At 35.6% G+C, this 20,006-nt stretch overlaps 2 protein-coding genes across 3 annotated transcripts; both read right to left on the reverse strand.

The window, feature by feature from the left end:
* Window positions 1-3,637: 3,637 nt before the first annotated feature.
* On the reverse strand, window positions 3,638-12,750 carry LOC143470577 (inhibitor of apoptosis protein-like). Of its 2 annotated transcripts, none has more exons than XM_076968802.1 (13): window positions 11,465-12,750; window positions 10,927-11,025; window positions 10,704-10,813; window positions 10,362-10,494; window positions 10,069-10,181; window positions 9,744-9,901; window positions 8,512-8,603; window positions 8,011-8,196; window positions 7,572-7,649; window positions 6,716-7,428; window positions 6,262-6,589; window positions 5,911-6,152; window positions 3,638-5,279 (listed from the first exon to the last, which is right to left on the reverse strand). In XM_076968802.1, exons 1-13 carry the CDS (start codon window positions 11,503-11,505, stop codon window positions 4,879-4,881), a joined length of 2,694 nt encoding a protein of 897 aa, XP_076824917.1. In that variant the 5' UTR covers window positions 11,506-12,750; the 3' UTR covers window positions 3,638-4,878. The 2 variants fall into 2 exon arrangements, with proteins under 2 accessions (XP_076824917.1, XP_076824916.1); XM_076968801.1 differs by having other exon boundaries at window positions 9,741-9,901; window positions 11,465-12,748.
* A 4,208-nt stretch (window positions 12,751-16,958) lies between these two features.
* Window positions 16,959-19,228, reverse strand: LOC143471389 (NXPE family member 1-like). Its single transcript, XM_076969851.1, has 2 exons — window positions 18,385-19,228; window positions 16,959-18,106 (listed from the first exon to the last, which is right to left on the reverse strand). Exons 1-2 carry the CDS (start codon window positions 19,098-19,100, stop codon window positions 17,344-17,346), a joined length of 1,479 nt encoding a protein of 492 aa, XP_076825966.1. The 5' UTR covers window positions 19,101-19,228; the 3' UTR covers window positions 16,959-17,343.
* Between the last annotated feature and the right edge of the window lie 778 nt (window positions 19,229-20,006).

The following is a 20,006-nucleotide window of genomic DNA, read 5'->3' on the forward strand; positions in this document are numbered from 1 at the left end:
AACAATTTTGTTAAAAACAAAGGAAATAGTTACAAACAAATATTTACTTTACATATCATATACTACCGAGTTTAAAATTTTGACCTTTTGACGGCGAATTTATGGCCGGTTAATTTGATCGCCGGCCAATTTATCGACGGTTAATTTGATCGCCAGCCAGTTTATGTCACAGTCAGTTTGTCTGCGGTCAATTTACGTCACGTTCAGTTGACCCCGGTGAGTTTGTTCGCGGCCACTTTCCAGCGGCCATATGTCGTGCTCCCAGTGCACAGACGCTCTTTTGAGACGCCTCTCCACGTAATGTTGTACCTGTGCTTCGGAACATGTTATTTGCCAATAAAATAATATCAAGTTAAACGCAGTCGTGGATCAGGAACAGCTTAACAACGTATGTATAGCGTAAAGTCTTTTGTTGAGCTATAGGCCCTATTGGTGCGCGTGGAAAAAGGCACATCAGATTTTAATACCTCGTTTTTCATTCCATAAAATAGATATTTTGGAAAAGTTTGTATAAGTTATAGGATAATTTAACCCTGGTAGGTATATAGGCTATTGTCTATGGACGTTTTTTAAAATCGTTTTGACATCACATCCATAGGCGGATTAGACCACCGGGTGTTCGGGAAATTTCGCGGTGGTCCGATTGACTGAGGCTCTGTCAGTACACTCAGATGACGTGTTATATGCACGAAAGACTAACTTTTGTTTGAAAACAGCGGACGTAGCATATACATAGAGCCGAATTTAGGTCAATGCACTGTCTAACACCTAAATAAAAATAACATCTTAGCTTTTAATATCGCAAATGTAAATGTTTTCTTTCTTCTGGAAAGAAAATGTTCTGGTGAGAATGTATCATGAAACAAAACTTCGCTGGGAGCTGATTTGCACAAAGTAGTTATTTGATTTACTTTATTATTATTATTAAGTTATATCATTATTAAATTAAGATATTTCAAATCGACAAGGGGCGTCACCATCAGGCATCAGAACTTGCGTTGGGCCCGCCATGCATGTAGCCTATGCAGTATATACAATTTCATAAACAAAAATTAAATTTTAAAATTTTACTCCACTTAACAAGCGTTTAATCAACATGGAATCAATTGTCTGGTGCTTTAAGATTTCGCAAACAGTTTCCTCTGGCGTTTTCTGTATAATCTTATTGTGTTGTAATCATAAACATTTCCAGTTAAAACTGGAAATAGAAAATGCCCGCTGTTAACCTTTTATGGTTTTGAACACTGTTAGCACATGACTGCCTAATATACTCGACTGTATTCGCGTCGTGTGTTCTAAAAGTCATTGTAAAGTCAAGTTAATCGCCTTTAAATTCTCTCTCCAAACTTCAGACTGGTGGGCTATGCCAAAATTTGATGGCCAATTTACTTTAACAAATTTTAGTTTCATAGTAACAGTAGCCTAATAAGCTGTTGGTTTTTCAAGTTATAAGCAATTTTATAAGCAAGCTGTTACCTTGTGAAAATGATTTTTAAGAAGTTTTTACCGGTAGAAGTTAGAAACAAAAGCATAACATGATAAGTTTAAGTCAGGCTTCTAGCACAGTATATAACATGCACGCATTGCTTTATAAAGTGAAAACGAAATATATTGGGTGTAAATACCCAAAACTAAAAAAATTCTCCGTATTTCAAGAAAAAGATAATAAAAATGAAGAAAGCTGATATTGAGAAAAACGCGAGAAAGAGAAAAAGAGATTGAAAGAAAATTGCGTCCCCGAATATTTTGCAAAATCTAGCACATCATCCATTAGAACGTCGAGATCAATCAGTAAATTTCGTTGTGCCAAGATCAAGATCAAGATTTGTTTGCAAACGCCAATAAGCCTATAGTTCAAAAGTACTCTTAGTTTGTAAAGTCGTTGCAAGATGAAATAAAAACGATTTTGAGATTTCATCTTCATTTAGCCAAAACAGCAATATTTACTGGTAAACATATATTTTAAAACTGATAGAGCTGAAGGTGATTTGAAGCGGTTATTTGGCCGCCTTGCTGTTTTGTGTATTAATGTGTCCTTGAAAGAACTTTAGGCAATAAAGTAGCAATAGGCAAAGTAGCAAAGTAGCAATAGGGTAAATGCGAAGGCACGTTTAAGAAGTCAGTTCAGCGATGTGCATTTATAACTTAGACTCACTTTTTTGTGGGTTCAGCATCACGTTTTCGCTCGTATTCCCAATGACATTCACAGTAACAAATAAACTAGCGTATAAACCAGTATTAAAAAGCGCACAATTTTTGCAAAAAATGAGCTATTTTCCACATTACGTTTTGCCAAAACCGATAGTTTCTTTCTAAGAAATTGCATAAATAACTACACTTGTCAACCCTTGTTAATTAGGTTTCAGCATCGAGGACTTGAGGTAAAACAATTTTTTTATAACAAGTTTTTTGACTTTTACGATAGCCTACAGCCCTGCACAGTACAAAGGACTTAGCCAACGGAAACTGAACCAGTAATTGCGTTACAAGTAAACTTAATATGACTACAGAGGCGGAAAATATAGGACGCGCTTCGAATAAAATCAGCTTCAGTAGGCTACGTCGTAAGTCGAAGGCACATTTGATTGTTCATTAAGCTAACACTACACAATGTTATGTAGATTTATCGAAATTGATTAATTATTTTCGTAGCTTAACTTAAAAATAATGGACATTTATTTTAATTATGTCACCATTCGGCTTTTGGTTCTCAATCGCATGTTAATTACCGCATTTTATCGATTAAGCTGCGGCTAATATTTATTTTTGTCGTCGTTTTTAGGCGACTTACATTGAGGGGTGGGGGCTTGTAAATTAGGGCGACTTGCATTATGCAAACATATACTGTATTTTAGTCTAAAGTTACATAAAATTCGGTCAGAACTAACTTTCCTACTCGTCTATACAACGATGCGCAATTGCGGTAAGATGACGACTTTGTCAAGGTTTTATCTTCAGTAAGAATTTGTCGTGAGGATTACAAATATTTTATAAACCAAACCAGCCAACATATTGACGAAAGTTTATCGAATATGGTGCCGATGAGAACAGTTTCGGTATTTGTTCGTGTACATGACCTACTCACGATACTCGTGTCCGTAGTAATCAAAACAATTCTCCTCGTGTTGCGACCCTACAGGTTTCCATTTTCCTTCAGTTGGCCAATCACGTCCACAAAGCATATGAATCGCAAGACTAGATTTCTTTTTAGTGGTTTGCGCCAAAAGGTATTTGCCAACCCTTGGCCTAAGCGGGCAAGCTGATTGCTAAACAATTGTAAAATCCGCCAGCGAGAAAGATGTTACTAGATTCAACCTAATATCGCTTGTCCGGTTAACTTCCTTTTATTTCTTGGTAATGCCACATAAAGTAAATTGTCCAGTTCATGTAGTTCATTCCAGTTCTGTGCAGTCGTGAACTGGAAGCCTGTGTACCACCATGACGAACACGCGCTGTATTTTATCTTTCTGTGCTACGAAAATATTTTACCTTATCAAACCTGGGATTTCCTGGAACTTCAGCGTTTCACTTCTCATCTTAGCCTTGTTTTTATGCTGAAGATAAAGTTGTCCATTTTGCTGTAACTTACTACTTTTTAACAAGTTATACTGATGACTCTAACTTACAAAGCCAACAATTGCCCCACTATACAATGACATGTTGAATCGTTTTGCTTAACAAAATATTTAACTCAAATTCTAGTAGCATATTGTACGGAAAAACGATACAAGTATATGGACATGCAGAATAGAAAAACTAAAAATACTTCAACAAATACATTGTTGCTAATGATGAGTAAAACTGGGTACTGTATTTTTGGATCATAATATTCATTACGTATATTGCAAAATGGGAAAACTATGGAAAATGCATTCTTTACTTTTCTTACTTACTACAAGTAGCTAAACTACGTATCTGATTATGCAGAAAATCTGAAAAGTGAAAGTAGAATTATAAGTTACATCAAGATCATTTATCACACATGCGAAACCGTCCACACACCACAAGCATTGATGAGCACACCTACAAATTGCAATTTTACCAAATCAAAACGAACATCAATCTCGGCATGCACAAATTTGATATACCATAAGTCAGCAATTTGCCATTCTTTGTCTTGTAATGCAAAATAAACGAATTTGGATGTACTAGCGCAGCATTTTACGAAATCATGTTAATAATTCCACACAGTTCACAGCTGTTCCAAGAATAATGAATGAAAGATGTTAAGTGCCAAGTGAGTAAAAATCGTTTAGTTTGAGAGCAATTCGCATAACGCATTGGAAATTACGAAGACTGAAACATTTACTTTGTTGAAAGATTTCAAATGAGGTAATTGTCAGCAGTAGACAGCCAGGTTTCATAGATATATTGTAGCGGCCATTGGGTGCTCATTGATTTGTCGCTGGTTGGCGCCCTCAGAATACTCCCCCGCACGTGGTAACTGTCTCACTGCGCGTCCGTTTTTCCATCCCGTACCTTTCTCCCATTCCTTTCATCCCATTGCTTGCGCACAAAATGCCAGTTCGATTAAAGCCTTGAACTAAGAAGGTCGTGTTTTTTTCTTTCAATATACGAGCGAAGCTAGCATACCACTGAAGCAGCAGCCTTCTAAGTCAGGAGTCAGCAACGGAACAACGTAACAGCCCTAACCTTCGCCATAATATAACCCAACTTTTCGGCGCAACTTCAACACAGCTTTAACACTCAAGGGTAAAGGTTTCCGACTCTGACATCACAGAAGGTTGTAGATTAAAAGGGGTTGACAATGTTCATTTCATGTCGACTATGAACACCACAACAGCGTTCTGCTATAATTTCATTGCTCGCATGTGGTTAGTTTGTGGTCTGCAATGGAATCCAAATTGTTCAGTATCCTCAGGATTTGTAAGTTCGATACGCTCGCTGTATATCTTTTCTGCAAACTGGACATCTTCGGAGCGACTGCGTACATCTCATGCATGAACAAATGTGTCCGCAAGGCACAAAAACCATGTCAGAGTCACGATCAAGACAAACTTTGCATCTTCGCTCATCCTGAAGTCTTCGAAGATGATCCTGCATCTGTCTTCGGTCTTCCTCCTCGTTAACAGAGGAATGTGAGGAGAAAGTTTCTTCTGTAGAAGTTACCTGCTCATTTGATCTTACGCTCTCAGTCTCTTGTTCTGGTTCCTCCACCTGACTTGGATCACTGTGTGGCTCTGCACTTCTCAAACTAGCAACTTCTTCATTCCCTCGATACAAATCTGCATTCTCATCAACATCTTCAAATGATAAATCTGAAACATCAGGAAAAAAATATATAAAGATTGGTTCATTGTTCACGATATTTATTCGACACCATAACCACAAATTACGTTAAAAAAAATAAACTGTGAGAAGTCAGTTGTTAGCGTTTGTTTGAAGGTGACTAGATTGAACGTCAATAGACATATGTTGGCATTGTTATGACTTAAAATACAGATATAATTGATAGATTATTATTTGATGCAAATACAATGTATGTGATTAGCATTCACACATAATTTCCTCTGACATTAGTTGGTAATACTATTTTAGTAATTCTGTGACACAGCGAAACATCGTTGTCAACTTGCTCTTCTATCCTATGTTAATCATTAACAGTGACTTAATCATCAATCTTGTCAAAATCAAAATTTATCAGGGTAATTCCCAAGGTAAAATACATCTAAGTAGCTCATTTAAATACAAACTTCCTTTTACCAACAATGAGCTTTTTTTACTTACTGTTTTAAACAATAAGTACAAAGGTTAAGCAATAAAAGCCTAATTACCAATATACTAAATATACCGAAAAAATTAATAATGTTCACTGTTCCATTTCCATGATATGAATACAAAAGATAATGCTAATTCCAGCATCGGTTTTGTGTTATAATTTCAACTTACCACTGTTAGATGGTTGAAATGATCTGGTCTCTTGAACCGGTTCTTCTTCTTCTTCATCAGAAAGATCTATTAAGTCTTGTTCTGTTGTTATCAGAGCCTCCAGGAAAGCATCCATAGTTTGATAATTACAGGAATTGTTCATGACTTGTCGTTTTACTACTTTTCTTATGTGACGTCTCGTAAATCCCATCGTGAGAGCCTGTGCTGCCAGTTCCGAATTCAAAGCACGTATCAATTCCTCCCTGCAATAGAAATTATATTAGTTAAATCTTTATTTGAAAGCCTTGTGGCTCTAACTAAGTAACTATGATGCTACAAATATATTAAAATTTCAAGTTTCTTGATTGTTACCGTAGGTTTTCTCCTTGTTGGCCTTGGAATGACGATGGTGGAGTTGGTAATCTATCTGGTCCACTCTGAATGTGGCCCGTTCCCTCCTGAGAGCGCATACTGCTCAATGATGATGGCTCTGCTATAGATGGCGTACACTCCTCTTCACAAGAGATCTCCTCCGAAAGCATTTCTGTTAAGACAGACTCCACAAATTCCACACCACGATTTCGAAGCAAATATTGACAGCTTGGATGAAGCTTGGCATGTTCCTTCCACGCATGGTTACGTGTTGCCCAATTTGATACTTCAATACCACAGTACCAACAACACACATTATCACCATCACCTGTTGAAGAGAATCTTTTCTGTTTTATTCTTATAACTGATCAATACAAATCACAAGTTTAGAAGCCGACAACAGAATGACTTTGATATGTCTTCTTGCAGTAAAACGATACCAAAAAAAACTTACCAAGATAATAAAATCCAGCACTAGCCACCTCATTTAATGGAGAAAGACTGTCGCTGGGCCAAGGTGCTCTAAAGGTAGAAATCCGCTGACTTAAGTACACCATTCCTGGATTCTGAGGTGACTGACAAGGGTACATGTCCACTAAAAGGAGTTTTTGTTGTGTAGACAAAAAATCATCATCTACATCAAGTTCAGAAGCAGGGAGCGGCGGATTCATTTCCATGTCTTGTCCCGTTACAGCAGCAAAAGGATCTAAGTCTCGTATCAACTCTGGTGTCTGGCTATGAATTGTTTGTGTAGCTTGATACATTTGATCTTGAGATTTTGAGGAATGTACGTATCTTGATTGCGCTGGGATTTGAAGTCGAGCAGTTTCATGAAAACGTATGTTTGAGCCAGAATTTCCAGTTATTCCTGGTCTTGCGTCTGAATCATTCAGAAATTGCTCTAAAAAATGACTAGGAACAGGCTGAAGGACATTGGAGTTTGTGCTGAGATCAGATATTTCAACCGTCTTGTAAAGTGTTTCTCCTGATGCCGGTTGACTAATTTTTCGATTAGCAGCTTGCGATGGAACTGGAATCGAAGGGGGTGGATTTTGCGGAAGCTGACTATTTATTGGTAAACCACTACTAGTTGATGGTTGACTTTGAAAAGCTGAACTCTGATACAGCTGTGGAAGTTGCTGAACTAAAGTTTTTTCACTGGGTTGCCTGTAATTTGTTGTAGCCATTGGTGATAAAGGAATTTGGTTTGTACAAAATAAAAAAGGAGATACCAAATCAAAAAAGAGATATAAAAATGTCCAATTCAAGGAAAGCGAAAACTTTTCGGAAAGAGTTTGACAAAAACTTACTGAGATTCTTTGAGAACAGGAAGCACCGCTGTTTCTTCTGAAATTGGAATATTTTCTGGGTCTTCATTCCTAGCTAATCTATTGACATAGCAAAGTTACTTGCAAAAAGTAAGTCTTCAACAAAACATTTCTAGATGTTATTTTATCAACAAATGCATGTACCAAATGAAATTAAATTATTTATGCAAAAGACAATTTTTAAAAAAAATTTTAAATTACAACAGAAAAATGTAATTTTTTTACTGAATATGTAATCATTGTATTATAATTTTAGAAAAATGCTGAATTTAACATACTTTTAAAGTTTTGCTGATAAAAAGCAATCTTTTATGTCCAAAAGCGGTACAAATTGGCCTATTTTAGACCCAAAACAGTATACAGATATTTTAGGTTCAAAACTTCCCCAACAAAAAACAATTCTCAGAACTGTCAAAATCACCTGCACCGTTCAAAAGTACCAGCATGAAGCCGGCTCACATCATCATCAGGGCTCCAATTTTTCAGTACTGCTCCACAGGAAATGCATTGAGTTCGATCTAAGTTACCCAGAAAAAAGAATCCAGATTTTGCCAAATCTTCTGAAAGAGTTTTTAACTCCTCAGGCCATAAATCATTAAACGTTGACCTTTAAATTTGTTATATCATATTAGACATTACTATTTTATAAAGAAAAATAAACTGTACATAATAACAGACTTATACTATAAAACTTATAGCAATATAACAACAACAAGTAACAATTACAAAGACGACTAAATATTGTAATCCCAGTAATATCTACAAAGGATAGAGTTATTTCGATAGTCACATGAGGTTTAATTTACAGTCAGTTTGTTTCACAAGTAACAAATGCAGAAACAAGTCCATTTTGAGTACCAATGAAAGCCAGTTAACAAAAAATCCTTTTCAAATTTTGGTAATGACTTTCATAGCACCGTACCTCCGGTGTGCTTCTTTGTATAGATTCAGTGTTTTCAAAAAATCTTCATGTTGCGGTACATAGACTGGAGCCAATTTTCTTTGCAATGCAGCCTAAAATTTTGACATAACGTTGTTATGAAGAATATTTTGTGGTAAAAAAAAAACCAACACAATATCATGCAGCAATTTTAATTTAAAAGCTGATAACAAAGATTAATACCAGACACCTGAAACAAGTTTACATAATTTGATGTACTCAGGTCACGAAGAATTAAGTTGTACATAAAGTGAAGTACTTTTACTACTATGTATCTCAACCGTAATATAACAACAGAGCTGAATAAACTTAAGTAATAAAAGCCAAGCTACATTTTAAGCACCTTAAATTCTGCCCGATCCCATTAATTAATTATATGGTGATAGATACCATACCAATAAAGATTACTTAGTTAACAAGCTGGAGCCACCATTGCCATAAGCTAAATTAAAGCAAAAGCTTTTTCTGATCCAGTTTTAACAAAACTTGTTTATTTAGATAGGGTCTATGACATAGGACTTGCAAGAATAATTTTAGGCTGCTGCTATTTCATCAGAAATATTGTGTGTTTGAAGCAGGGCTTTGGAGCAGGGGTAAATGTTAAATTGCTCCAGCTCCGGAGCTCTCTTTTATGATAAATTAGCTCCGGCTCCAGCTCCGTTGAAAATGCACGGCTCCGGGGCTCCGGCTCCAAAGCCCTGGTTTGAAGCCATTTTTCAGTTTCTTGTCAACCTAACTTAAACTTTGTTATATACTTAAACCAAAATCTTCTTTTTAATCTAAATCAAGTTGAACCTTAAATTATGACTAAAATCAACTACACATCGATTCTCCTTACCTATCTACATATTTTTGACTATGGGCTGCGTGACCTTTGACCTACTTTAGCGAATAGTCACTCTCATAATTATTCTTTATCATTTACACTTAACAACAATTTCTATCGCTACACTTTATCATTATCCTTGAACCATTTTCTTCCAATACAACATTTTTGAAAGAGCAAAGAGCATTAAAGTATAATAGCCTAAACATGGACAAATACAAGCCATTTATCGTAGGACCAACAGACCTTCAGCTTGATATTTTCTGAATATTGTGAACTTGTAAACGAAAATTTATCAATTAACGCCACAATGTAAGTGATAACAAAACCTAAGATTATTATAAAACACAATCAGAGCAGCTTTTAATTAAGTTAAATAACTAACCGCCGATGGAGGTTGATCTTCAAACCCCAAGTTGGATGGAACAGGATAGAAGTCTTGTGATGATGTTGTTGGAATATCTATAGATGCATTGACTTTTGACGTTGGTTGTGCTGCTGCTGAGCGTGGATGAGTCCGTGGTGCGGATAAATCTGCTATTGCACCTTTAAAAAAGGAAAACTGTCAAAATTATATTAATATTTTAACATCAAGCCAACTTCATCAGCAATGAACTTCTAGAACATTTTATCACTTTTTATTTTTTAAACAAGCTTATTTAATGGAAAATTGTTCAAAATACAGCGTAACTACATTTTTTTAAGTATCTTACCAAGCTGTATGTTACCAGAATCTTCACCTAAAAGAAATTTACAATCTGATTTGTGCCATTCAGAAGCTAAAGCATTATCTTGATTGGTAAAAGATTCTACACACATTCCACAGCTGAAAGTAAAAAATAAACATTAACTGAAAAGATGTCATTCATGCAGAACTGAAATGTTCAGAAATACTACAAAACATTTTTCAAGAAGTTTTTCTGATTTTAGAGTGAAAAGAAATAAACTAGGTTACTGCACTGCACTGTATCAATAAGTGTAAATTCTAAATAAATCTCCTGCATACCAAAAACATTTCACTCGATCATTGGGTCCAACATAATAAAATCCAGCCATGGCCAGTTTCAATGGAGCAACCTGGATTGCATCTACTGGGCACTGTTTGAAGGAAGCGAGGCGAAATGTTTCACGTTTTGCTTCTGTAATATTTTTTAATAATGCTTTAACAAATTTACTGAAGTTGTTCTCAAAGACCCCAAAACTGTAGCTTTATTACTTGCATACATAATAATATTACTAATAATACTTTTAGTGCAATAGCAGAAGTTAACAAAAATACATACTTACAGATACATGTTTGAGTTTGTATAAGTTATTATTGAATTTAAAAAATAAACTATCCATATACCAATTGGGGCAGGAGTTCCATTGTCTAAGATATTGATAATTATGCCATCACTTGCGAGTCTTTCATTATTTTTAGAACTACTTCTTGCTGCTCCTGCTTTATGTCCATAACTGTCAATATAAACATTGATCTTTGTAATCCTAACATCACTGTTAATTACCCAAGAAGCAATAGAATTGATCAAACGTTCTTAACCGGACTTCATAGAAATCAAACAACATACTTATAATCTGGGACATAATAATTTTTTGGAGCTTGCTGCGGTGATGCTGATCCACGTTGTCCAAAATCTTGGTAGTTGAGCTTTTTGTCCTTATTGGACCTTTAAAATAGATACAAGATGCTGCACACTTGTCTAGCGTTATTGGCATATTTATGTATCTACATTACTTACCAGTAATGAATGCAACAAACAGGGCAGTGAATGTTTATAACCATGAAGTAAACTTACAATTTAACAATTAATTATACTTTGCGTATCAATTGTTTAATTAAATACATCAATGTATTAACAATAGGTATGTGTATTATATGCAGTATCCAGTGTTGAAAATCAGGCAGTTTTGATGTGAAACCATGTGTGCAGAAGAGAAAAATTTAACTCTACCGTATGCACTGCCTTTAAAATACATTATTATTTATACGCAGTACGATCAAAAATGTTTTGGAATAAAGTAGCATGTTTATGTTGAACATTTTGTGTGAATGCCACCTCTTTTACAGTGGCACAAAATCCTGAATGAAAAAACAAATGTACGTACCTTGTAAAAGTTTCATTCTTTCTGGTATTTACATTCATCATAATGAATCTTTTCAAAAATGTACATGAATGCTATGCTGTACAATACACTTTTTACACCAAAACCGCTTTTTACAACATACATACACAGGTAAACATTTCTGCAGCATTAATAGTAAAGTTAATTACATAATTTAACTGCCACATGCCACAAGTAATTTCTCCTACTAATGCACTCGTTTTTTTGCGGTAATACTGTAATATTTCACTGTATAATTTCACTGCCAGTGAAATAGACGCTGCCTTTCATTTTAAAGAATTATAAGTTTTACTAGTATTTGTAAGGGATTTTTACTGGTTTTAGTAGCATTCCATGTTTGTGGTACAACAAAATTCACTTAAGTTGCCACCTTAAGGAGAATAGAAAAAGTGGCAACTTAGATAAACAGTATATTAATATGTACACGCCTTTGAGTTGTGACACTTGAGAAGTTATAAGAACCATTTATTTTCGAAAAAGATTGAACAGATGCTGGGATGCACAATTGGCTAGCTGTACACAGGTACACATGAGTTAGGGAGTCTATACACTCAACATCTCGGCGAGTTCTGCCATGAAATCCCGGATCGGAAAGTTTACCGTTTTGGGGTAAGAAATCTCTGCACAACAAGATGAAATGACAGCTTTTACATAAGCAACCAATATTTGGCTGCAACTATTTCACAGAAAAAAATCGTGCTTTGAAAGCTCTTTTGCACATTTTCTTGTTAACCTAACTTAAATGTTATAACATAGTAACCTAAACCTATATCTATCTTCTAAATCTATCTGTAATTAAACCCTAAGTAACAATAAAAATTAAGTTTTTCCATACCAATATCTCTTACCTAAGTGCCTACCTTCAACTATGGGCTGCGTGACCTACTTTCGGTGAAATAGTCACTGTTTTAAGTTTTATCCCCGCACTTAGCACACATTCTATTCTGGATAAATTAGGCTAGGCTGCAGGCCGGCCTTAATAGGCGTACAGTAATTGCAATTTATTGAAAGTGGTATTGATCTTCTATGGATTAGTCTAGGTCATTTAAATTTCAGCCACAATACAAACCATAACCTAGCAACCAAGCCAACCATAAACTGAGCAAAGCTATATAGCCTAGATCTACAGGCCTAGGCGTAGACTTTCTTAAGCTATGCCACCAAAATTAATTCTAGTCACATTACAAAAAAATTGTAATAATATTTGCCCTTATAACAATCACAGACTAAGATGACCTTACCAGATTATTGTCAAGATGTAGTAGCCTAACTAGGCTACTACACAGCAAACAGGCAGTGGAGGAAATTCGAAATTACGTTCGGAAGTTCGAAAGCCGAAACTAGGCTATAGGACTAGATTAGTCTATAAATCTATATACTGTACTGGTGAAACAAAGCAAAAAAATCTTTCCCACGGGAAATCCCCTTGAAAAATCCCGTATAGTTAAGTTAATGAAGGCTCATTTTATTTGGACTTACAGTGTAAGTCTTACACCAAAGTTAATAATTATATAATTAATAATTGCTTATAACAGGGTTTCTAAACCAGGCGTCATTAGTGAGCTATAGTGTAGAAGTAGGGGAAGACCGAAGATTTACAATTCTAGAAAAATTTTTATACTCGTCTATTAGTCATTTGAGGCAGGTGTGACCAAGACAAAACTCTTCAGCATGGGATGGACATTATAGTACAGGGGATGTACATTATAATTATACGGTTTTAACACGATACGTTGCCCTACCCTGGGACTTTTTGGACGCCAAGGTTTTTGCAGGGCCTTCTTAAGCTACAAAACAATATAATTATCTAATATAATATCTATATTTTGGGGCGTCATAAACAAGGCTATAGAAGGGTGTATGACATGTTAACCTCCTGCTTGAATAAGCAGCATAAAAATTGGTGGTTGCAAAAATAGAGTATTTTTAATCCCATCAGTTAAAAAATGATGTAGGGGTTAGACTATTTTTCTGTGGCTGTTGAATTATTTTAACGCTATAGGCCTACCTCTCTCACATAGCATTTTACAGTATCTAGTGTTACTAGTTCACTCCTTTTGCTAAAACTAACTCTAAAACAAATTGCTGTTTTTGCCGACTCTAACTCCGTGTACTCTTAAATTTAATATAAACAAATGAAGCTTTTTACGCGTCGAATAAATGTTAAATTAAGTGGTAGGCCTATACTCAATTTTTAATCGGCCTGTAGCCTACACAAATTTAAACAAATTGAAATTTTCTATTAACAAAAAATTAAAACATTTGGTAACAATTGAGGGCTTCTTGGTTGTCTATAGAGGCGTATAGTTGCCTATTGTAGAAGTTATAGGCCTAACTGTTATAAGGCTCGTTATCATAAAGAAGGAAGGTGTTTTTCCCAGGCAGCACTAGTTTGTTGCTTCATAAACTAGTTGTTGCCTCATATATTAAGTAAGTGTGCTCCAAACAAACACAACCAACTCAACTACACAACAGCCATGAAAAATGCACAACTATACTGCCAGGTTTGGCGTTAGACCGATGAGAGCGATGCGACCGCGTTGGGCCCCTCGCTGTTTGGGACTAAGAGGAAAATAACAATTTAGTTTTTTATTTTGCACAAATCTCTGTTTTATTTGTCAATTTGTTCTCGAATGAGAATGTTTTGGTGAAAATGTATCACGAACCAAAACTTTGATGGAAGCTGATTTGCAAAGAGTCGATATTTGTTTTTCGTTTATTTGGAATTGAAAAGGGAGGGCCTTCAGTTCCTGCAATGGATCCCGCACTGGCTAGGGCCGCCCCTGACCGATAATAAAAACCGTAACTACAGCATTTTAACATTTGTATGTGGAAAGTGGGTGTGTAGCATCCACGCCAAACAATCACGCAAGAATTTATTAACATAAAATATCCACACAACAAATAAACACACTGGATTAATTTGGTAAGATTTTTTTAAATCGGGAAATTCCTAACAAATAAATAAGGAGTTAGGATTATCCATAACGGAAGAAACACATGAAAACAAGACTCTAAGCATGAAACCACTAAATTAGATTACTAAAGCGCTGAAAAACTACTGTAGGTCTACAAAATTAGACTAATTGAAAATTTTCAAACAAGATAATAAAAAAATTAGAAACCGCCACATATATAGAAATGTCCAAACCAGAAATAAACAATTTTTATTAATTTATACAAAAATTTATCAAAGTGAAAAATTTCTAAGAAAATGAAAAGGCACAATGTGACGAGACAGAAATTAATCCACATAATTATATTCAAAGCAGGACACTTCTATACATTAGATAATTTCATACAAGAAAACATAAGGCACTGTAAAATATCAGTGCAGATTTTGATTTAACTGGAAAATTGCAAAGCAGAAATTGTTTATCCCTTGAATGCATATGAATATATACGGTGAATGTATAATATGAAAATAAGAAACTGTTTGCGCCGTAAAGTTTTAGTCCAGGATTTTACAAAATGGAATTTTTCAAACAGGAAAATAAAAAGTGACTTAAAATAACCAAGCAAGAAGTGATTGCATTAATTTAAGCCGTTTTGTAGGCCTATATCCGCTTTTTTATTTCTTTGTTTTAAATTTTCTTTGATAAAATTTTGTTTAATTATTAGAAATAATGATAGACTTGCGTATATAGTTAGCGGCTGGTCGGTAGAAATTAAGAGTAAGAAACTATTTACATCTATAGGCTTACAAAGAAGCGATTGAGCTTGCCTGCTACTTGTTAAACTAATGGCACATAAAAATATGTGGCTAAGTCACATCTCTGCAAGTTTACGAGCGGTCAAATGCTATACTTTAGTGAGCAGCTTAAATTTTCTTCGATGCTTTCATCCCTGCTAGATCGACTGGTGGAATCTGCGATATACGAACCGAGAATTGAGAAAAAAGATGACTCATTGGGTGATCAAAAGTCGGACTCGGCTGAACGACTTATCAAGTAGAAAGCGTTTCGATTGAAAATACATGTGGTTTGGACTTATCCATGTAAGAAACATTCTCGTCAAACGTCGTTAAGTAATATACAGATGTACAGGCTGCGTCCTACTTAGTTTGATTTTATGGCTCGGGTTCCAAATAGCGACTGTCAGAACAGCGACTATCAATAGAGCGACCACACGACAGCGATTCATTTAAAACAGCGACTGTCAATAGAGCGACTACACGACAGCGATTCATTTAAAACAGCGACTGCCACAACAGCGACCTCACTTCTTTTATTAAATCCAAGGCTTACGCGCACACGCACTTCCATCCCCCACACCTCTCTACACACGTATGCACGCAGAAACAGGCAAATACTGCGTAGTGAAAGATTGAAACCAAAAGGGACTTTAAAACAACATTTTATTTGGACTATCCATAGTCACATGAAGTCACATGATTTAAAAAGCAATAAAATAAAATAAAAATGCAATAAAAATGCAATAAAAATGCAATAAAAATCAAGACACGTTTATTTCTAAATTGCGAGCAAGGGCTCGAAGGAACTGCCGCAGATCATACTGGCCTCGATTTTGCTGTATCCCGTGAAAAAATTCTGTTGCAATTTGACAGTAAATGACGGACTTTAGATGAGATTAGATGCCAAAAAACCCGCAGAGAGTAAAGCGCGACTTAGAAAAGGATGACATCATAAGACGACGTTGATTCAATCGGTAAACTTAATTTTCGGGCCTAACTCGGACTTAAAATTAACTTTTCCAGTTCGGACTTGTATTTTTACTTTTGGGCCGGTTTTGGGTTAAAAATATAAGGCCCCATTACAGCTCTGCATTTTACTAAACATTATTTTTTTTGCAAATTTTAAATTTATCTCGCTTTCACGATCCTTGTATGTACAGTATTATATTTTTTTCACTCTTTTATGAACACTCTTGCACTTCGATGTAACTTTGGGTACGTTTATTTATTTACCAAAGTCAGAGAGATATTAGAAGTTTTAAATGTAATTTTTGTTTTTATTTCTTTTACAAAAACACGCTAATAAATTTATATGATAAAATCATATGTTACATTTTCACTGTATCCAGCTGTCTTCTCGTATAATCCGCAATCTAGTGTATCACAATAGGCCTTCCCTGCGGGTGATAAATTTCAATAAGCTTTTGTATTGTCCCATCACAATAGGCAATTAAGCAAATGTTCAAGCCTATTTCAAAAAGCAATGATAAACAACAAAAAAATTTGGAAAAATGGAAAGCCTAGTTAAGTCGCTATCATAACAGTCGCTGTTTTAATGCGGTCGGCATTTAGACAATCGCTGTTTGGAATGTCGCTCACTTGATTACGTCGCTATTATGAAGTCGCCATTATGACAGTCGCTGTTTTGACAGTCGCTATCCTGCCTGGATGCCGATTTTATTTACACATTTTAAGAAAAACGTTTACGACCCACAGAAATAAAATAAAAAAATTAATAACAAATAATAATGTACCGAAATATTACTAACACAAAATGACAGCTATCTACAATAACTACACAAGTACAATACAGTATTTCAATATCTATGAGCCAAGCACAACAAACATATAGTGGAGAGCCCGAAAACGAGGGTCGTACGGTCACTCAGTGATGTCCCAATAAGGGTTACTATAAGCCACCATGTTTTTTAGCACCGGGTTCCATGCGAACACGAACATTATTCAGGATCGGCAATTAGTTATATAACCAGTTTTGAAAACATTATTTGCTACATACAAGATCAAGCAACAGCAACACTTGCTATTCTAAAACCGGTTGTGTTGGATGATAACTTTGGATCGGTGTCACTATAGTTAAGTCCCATAAGTCCAAATAAAATACGTTTGACATATTTTTAAACATTTCTCGCAATAACCTTTCATATCTCTATATCAGCCATTCTTCACCCCATTCAACCACGTTCATTCCTTTCATAACAAATATCGTGTTTGGAACAGATCTATGATGCCGAATAATTTCCTTTTTGATACTTAACAAACGACGGAGATAAAACGAGGGTTCATGCAGTATAGGATGTAATCCTAAATGAAGTAGCACGTAATTTTGAGTAACGTTTTGAACATTAATTGCATGGATGGAATCAGTTATGTAAGGTCGACTACTTGGAGGGTCTGGGTTTCTAAATGGTGGTCCATGACCTCTGTAATAAACAATGATATTGCTGGAGCTATTGTCACTTCGACCTATTTTAGGATTTTGCCAAATGCCAGAACTTTCTGGACCATACACTTTTAAGTGAAATATTCTTGCAAATTCATAGAAAAATTGTCTTATTGTCGAATCACCAAACCTATAAAAAGGCTTGTTTTCGAGACACTTTCGAAAGTCTTCTTTAAATGAAACTATTTCTGAGCGCAGTGTTTTTACCCACTTTTCTTCGTGCAAATAGACCAATGGGATATTACTTGCTGACTCACGACGGTTGTAGGTTCCATTCAAAACTTTTATTTCCATTCCTGACCCGGCAATTTGAGCAACTTCGCCGAATTGTTTGGGAAATTTTTCTCTGCTAATATCACGACTAATCATCCAGGTGATTGGTGAACAGTTGCCTGAAGGTGGTAGGTCGCAGAACCAAGGTTCGCCATTCCTCGGGTTACCGTAGTCGCACATGAGCTTGTTTTCACGCCTGCAATTAAGCTAATACGTTAATATAGATAGTAGGAAAAAAGCGACTAGGCCTACATAAGCTAAGGTAATCAAAGTAAATTTCAGTTTATGTAGTAATTTTACACGTTGTCCTTAAATGAATATGTAGCCTATATGAAATTTCTCCCAATGGATTTTAAGCGGGATTTGTTTAAACTTTAAACTATATATTTTCTTGTAACACTTCCCTATACCGGTAGGCCTATACACGATAAGTGTAAAGAAACTTTTAGGAAATTCTCACCCTTCGTAACTTAGGTATTTAAATCTAGATTGCACTCCACAGTTTCTTTTGTATTTAGAGTTGCCTCATAGCTAATTCCTTTGTTGTTTCGCATTGATGTAAAATTGACGAACCATGCAATTCCCTCCACTGGCAATACCAGCTTCACTTCCAAAGTAAATGTACCAGCCATTAGAAGCGGAACTTGCAAAGTGTAAGATCCATTTAAATGATCTTTAATGCTGCAAGCAATTCCATCTGTCAGTTTTCCGTCAGCTGTTTTGCGAATTAACCTTGCTCTGAAGTAATCACCTCCAAATGTTTTATTTCGATTCAATCTGTCTTTGGCTTGTATGTAAGCCACCAATGTGTCACCAGTTTCAAACCTTGTGGTGTTTGTTTCCACACTAATGGTTGTTGTGGTCCTGGCAAACTTTTCAGGATTTTGAGCAGGATTTTCAAGCTTATATTTTCCAAGTGAAGTCATAATCAGAGGAAAGTATTGTTTCCAGGTTAAGTTACTTCGTTCATTTGTATAAATGCCGGCATTTCGAATAGCCTGACCATATATGTCTTTGTACAAGTTTCCATAATATGCTGAATTCGGATCCAAATAATCTTTACTTGGTAGAATAAACTCATTTTTGATATTTATCGTTTTCTGCTGCTTGTTAGTTTGAATTTTTTTTGTTGGAAAATTTTGTAGGCTATTGCTGAACGATAACTTTTCCATGATAACTGATTCAAACATAGTCGTCGAAACAAAAATAAAATGCAAATGATCGTTGTCGCATAAAAACAAATTTTTATTTTTCGAGAAAAAGTTTGCGAGCACTTTTGCTGAAAAATCAGCGTAACCATTTTCTGTTTTTGCCTTAGATATCTGTTTGACAAAATTCTTTCATTATAAGCTATCACAAATAAGTTTTATACTTGTATAAGAAAGCTAGAATGCCTTAGGTAAACGATTATATTTATCTAATCAAAATTTCCAAATGATTCACGAACTTATGTAATATTTTTTATTACATGAATTTCATTTACAAAAGTTTAGTTTAAATTCATCAAATCTTTTAAAAATCTTTAGGAAAGAGAAAGACTACAAGTGCCTGAAACGCTTGAGTAGTATAGTGCTGCCGCCCCAGGAGTCCTACCGCCATCCACCGCCATTTTTCCGCCACCGCCATCCACCGCCATCCACCGCCATCCACCGCCATCCACCGCCATCCACCGCCATCCGCCTCCTGGGGCGGCAGCACTATACTACTCGCTTGCAATTTAAAAAAGATTCGAAGTGGGTCGACATCTTCCATTGTTAAGTATAGGGCTATAGGCGATCAAAAATATCTTGCCACTCGGAGAGTAACCCGGAAAGGGTCTATTCTAATCAAGACTTTCATTTCATTTATTTGAAAATAGAAAAATTTATAAGGTTTAAAAGTGCCTAATTAAGCTACAGTTCTTCTTATAAACTCACGAGCCACCACTGCTTTCAGGGCTAAAAACTCTATATTAAAAAATTTAGACGACCTTGTACACTGTATACAGCGACAACATTAGACTTTTTTTGATATTGCACCACCAAATGTTAAAATTACCGACGTTGTACCCCCGGCGAACCTGATCGTTAATTTCCATCACCGCATCTTGACGTTGT

This window comes from Clavelina lepadiformis, chromosome 9 (assembly GCF_947623445.1).
Source record: "Clavelina lepadiformis chromosome 9, kaClaLepa1.1, whole genome shotgun sequence".
Taxonomy (NCBI): Eukaryota; Metazoa; Chordata; class Ascidiacea; order Aplousobranchia; family Clavelinidae; genus Clavelina; species Clavelina lepadiformis.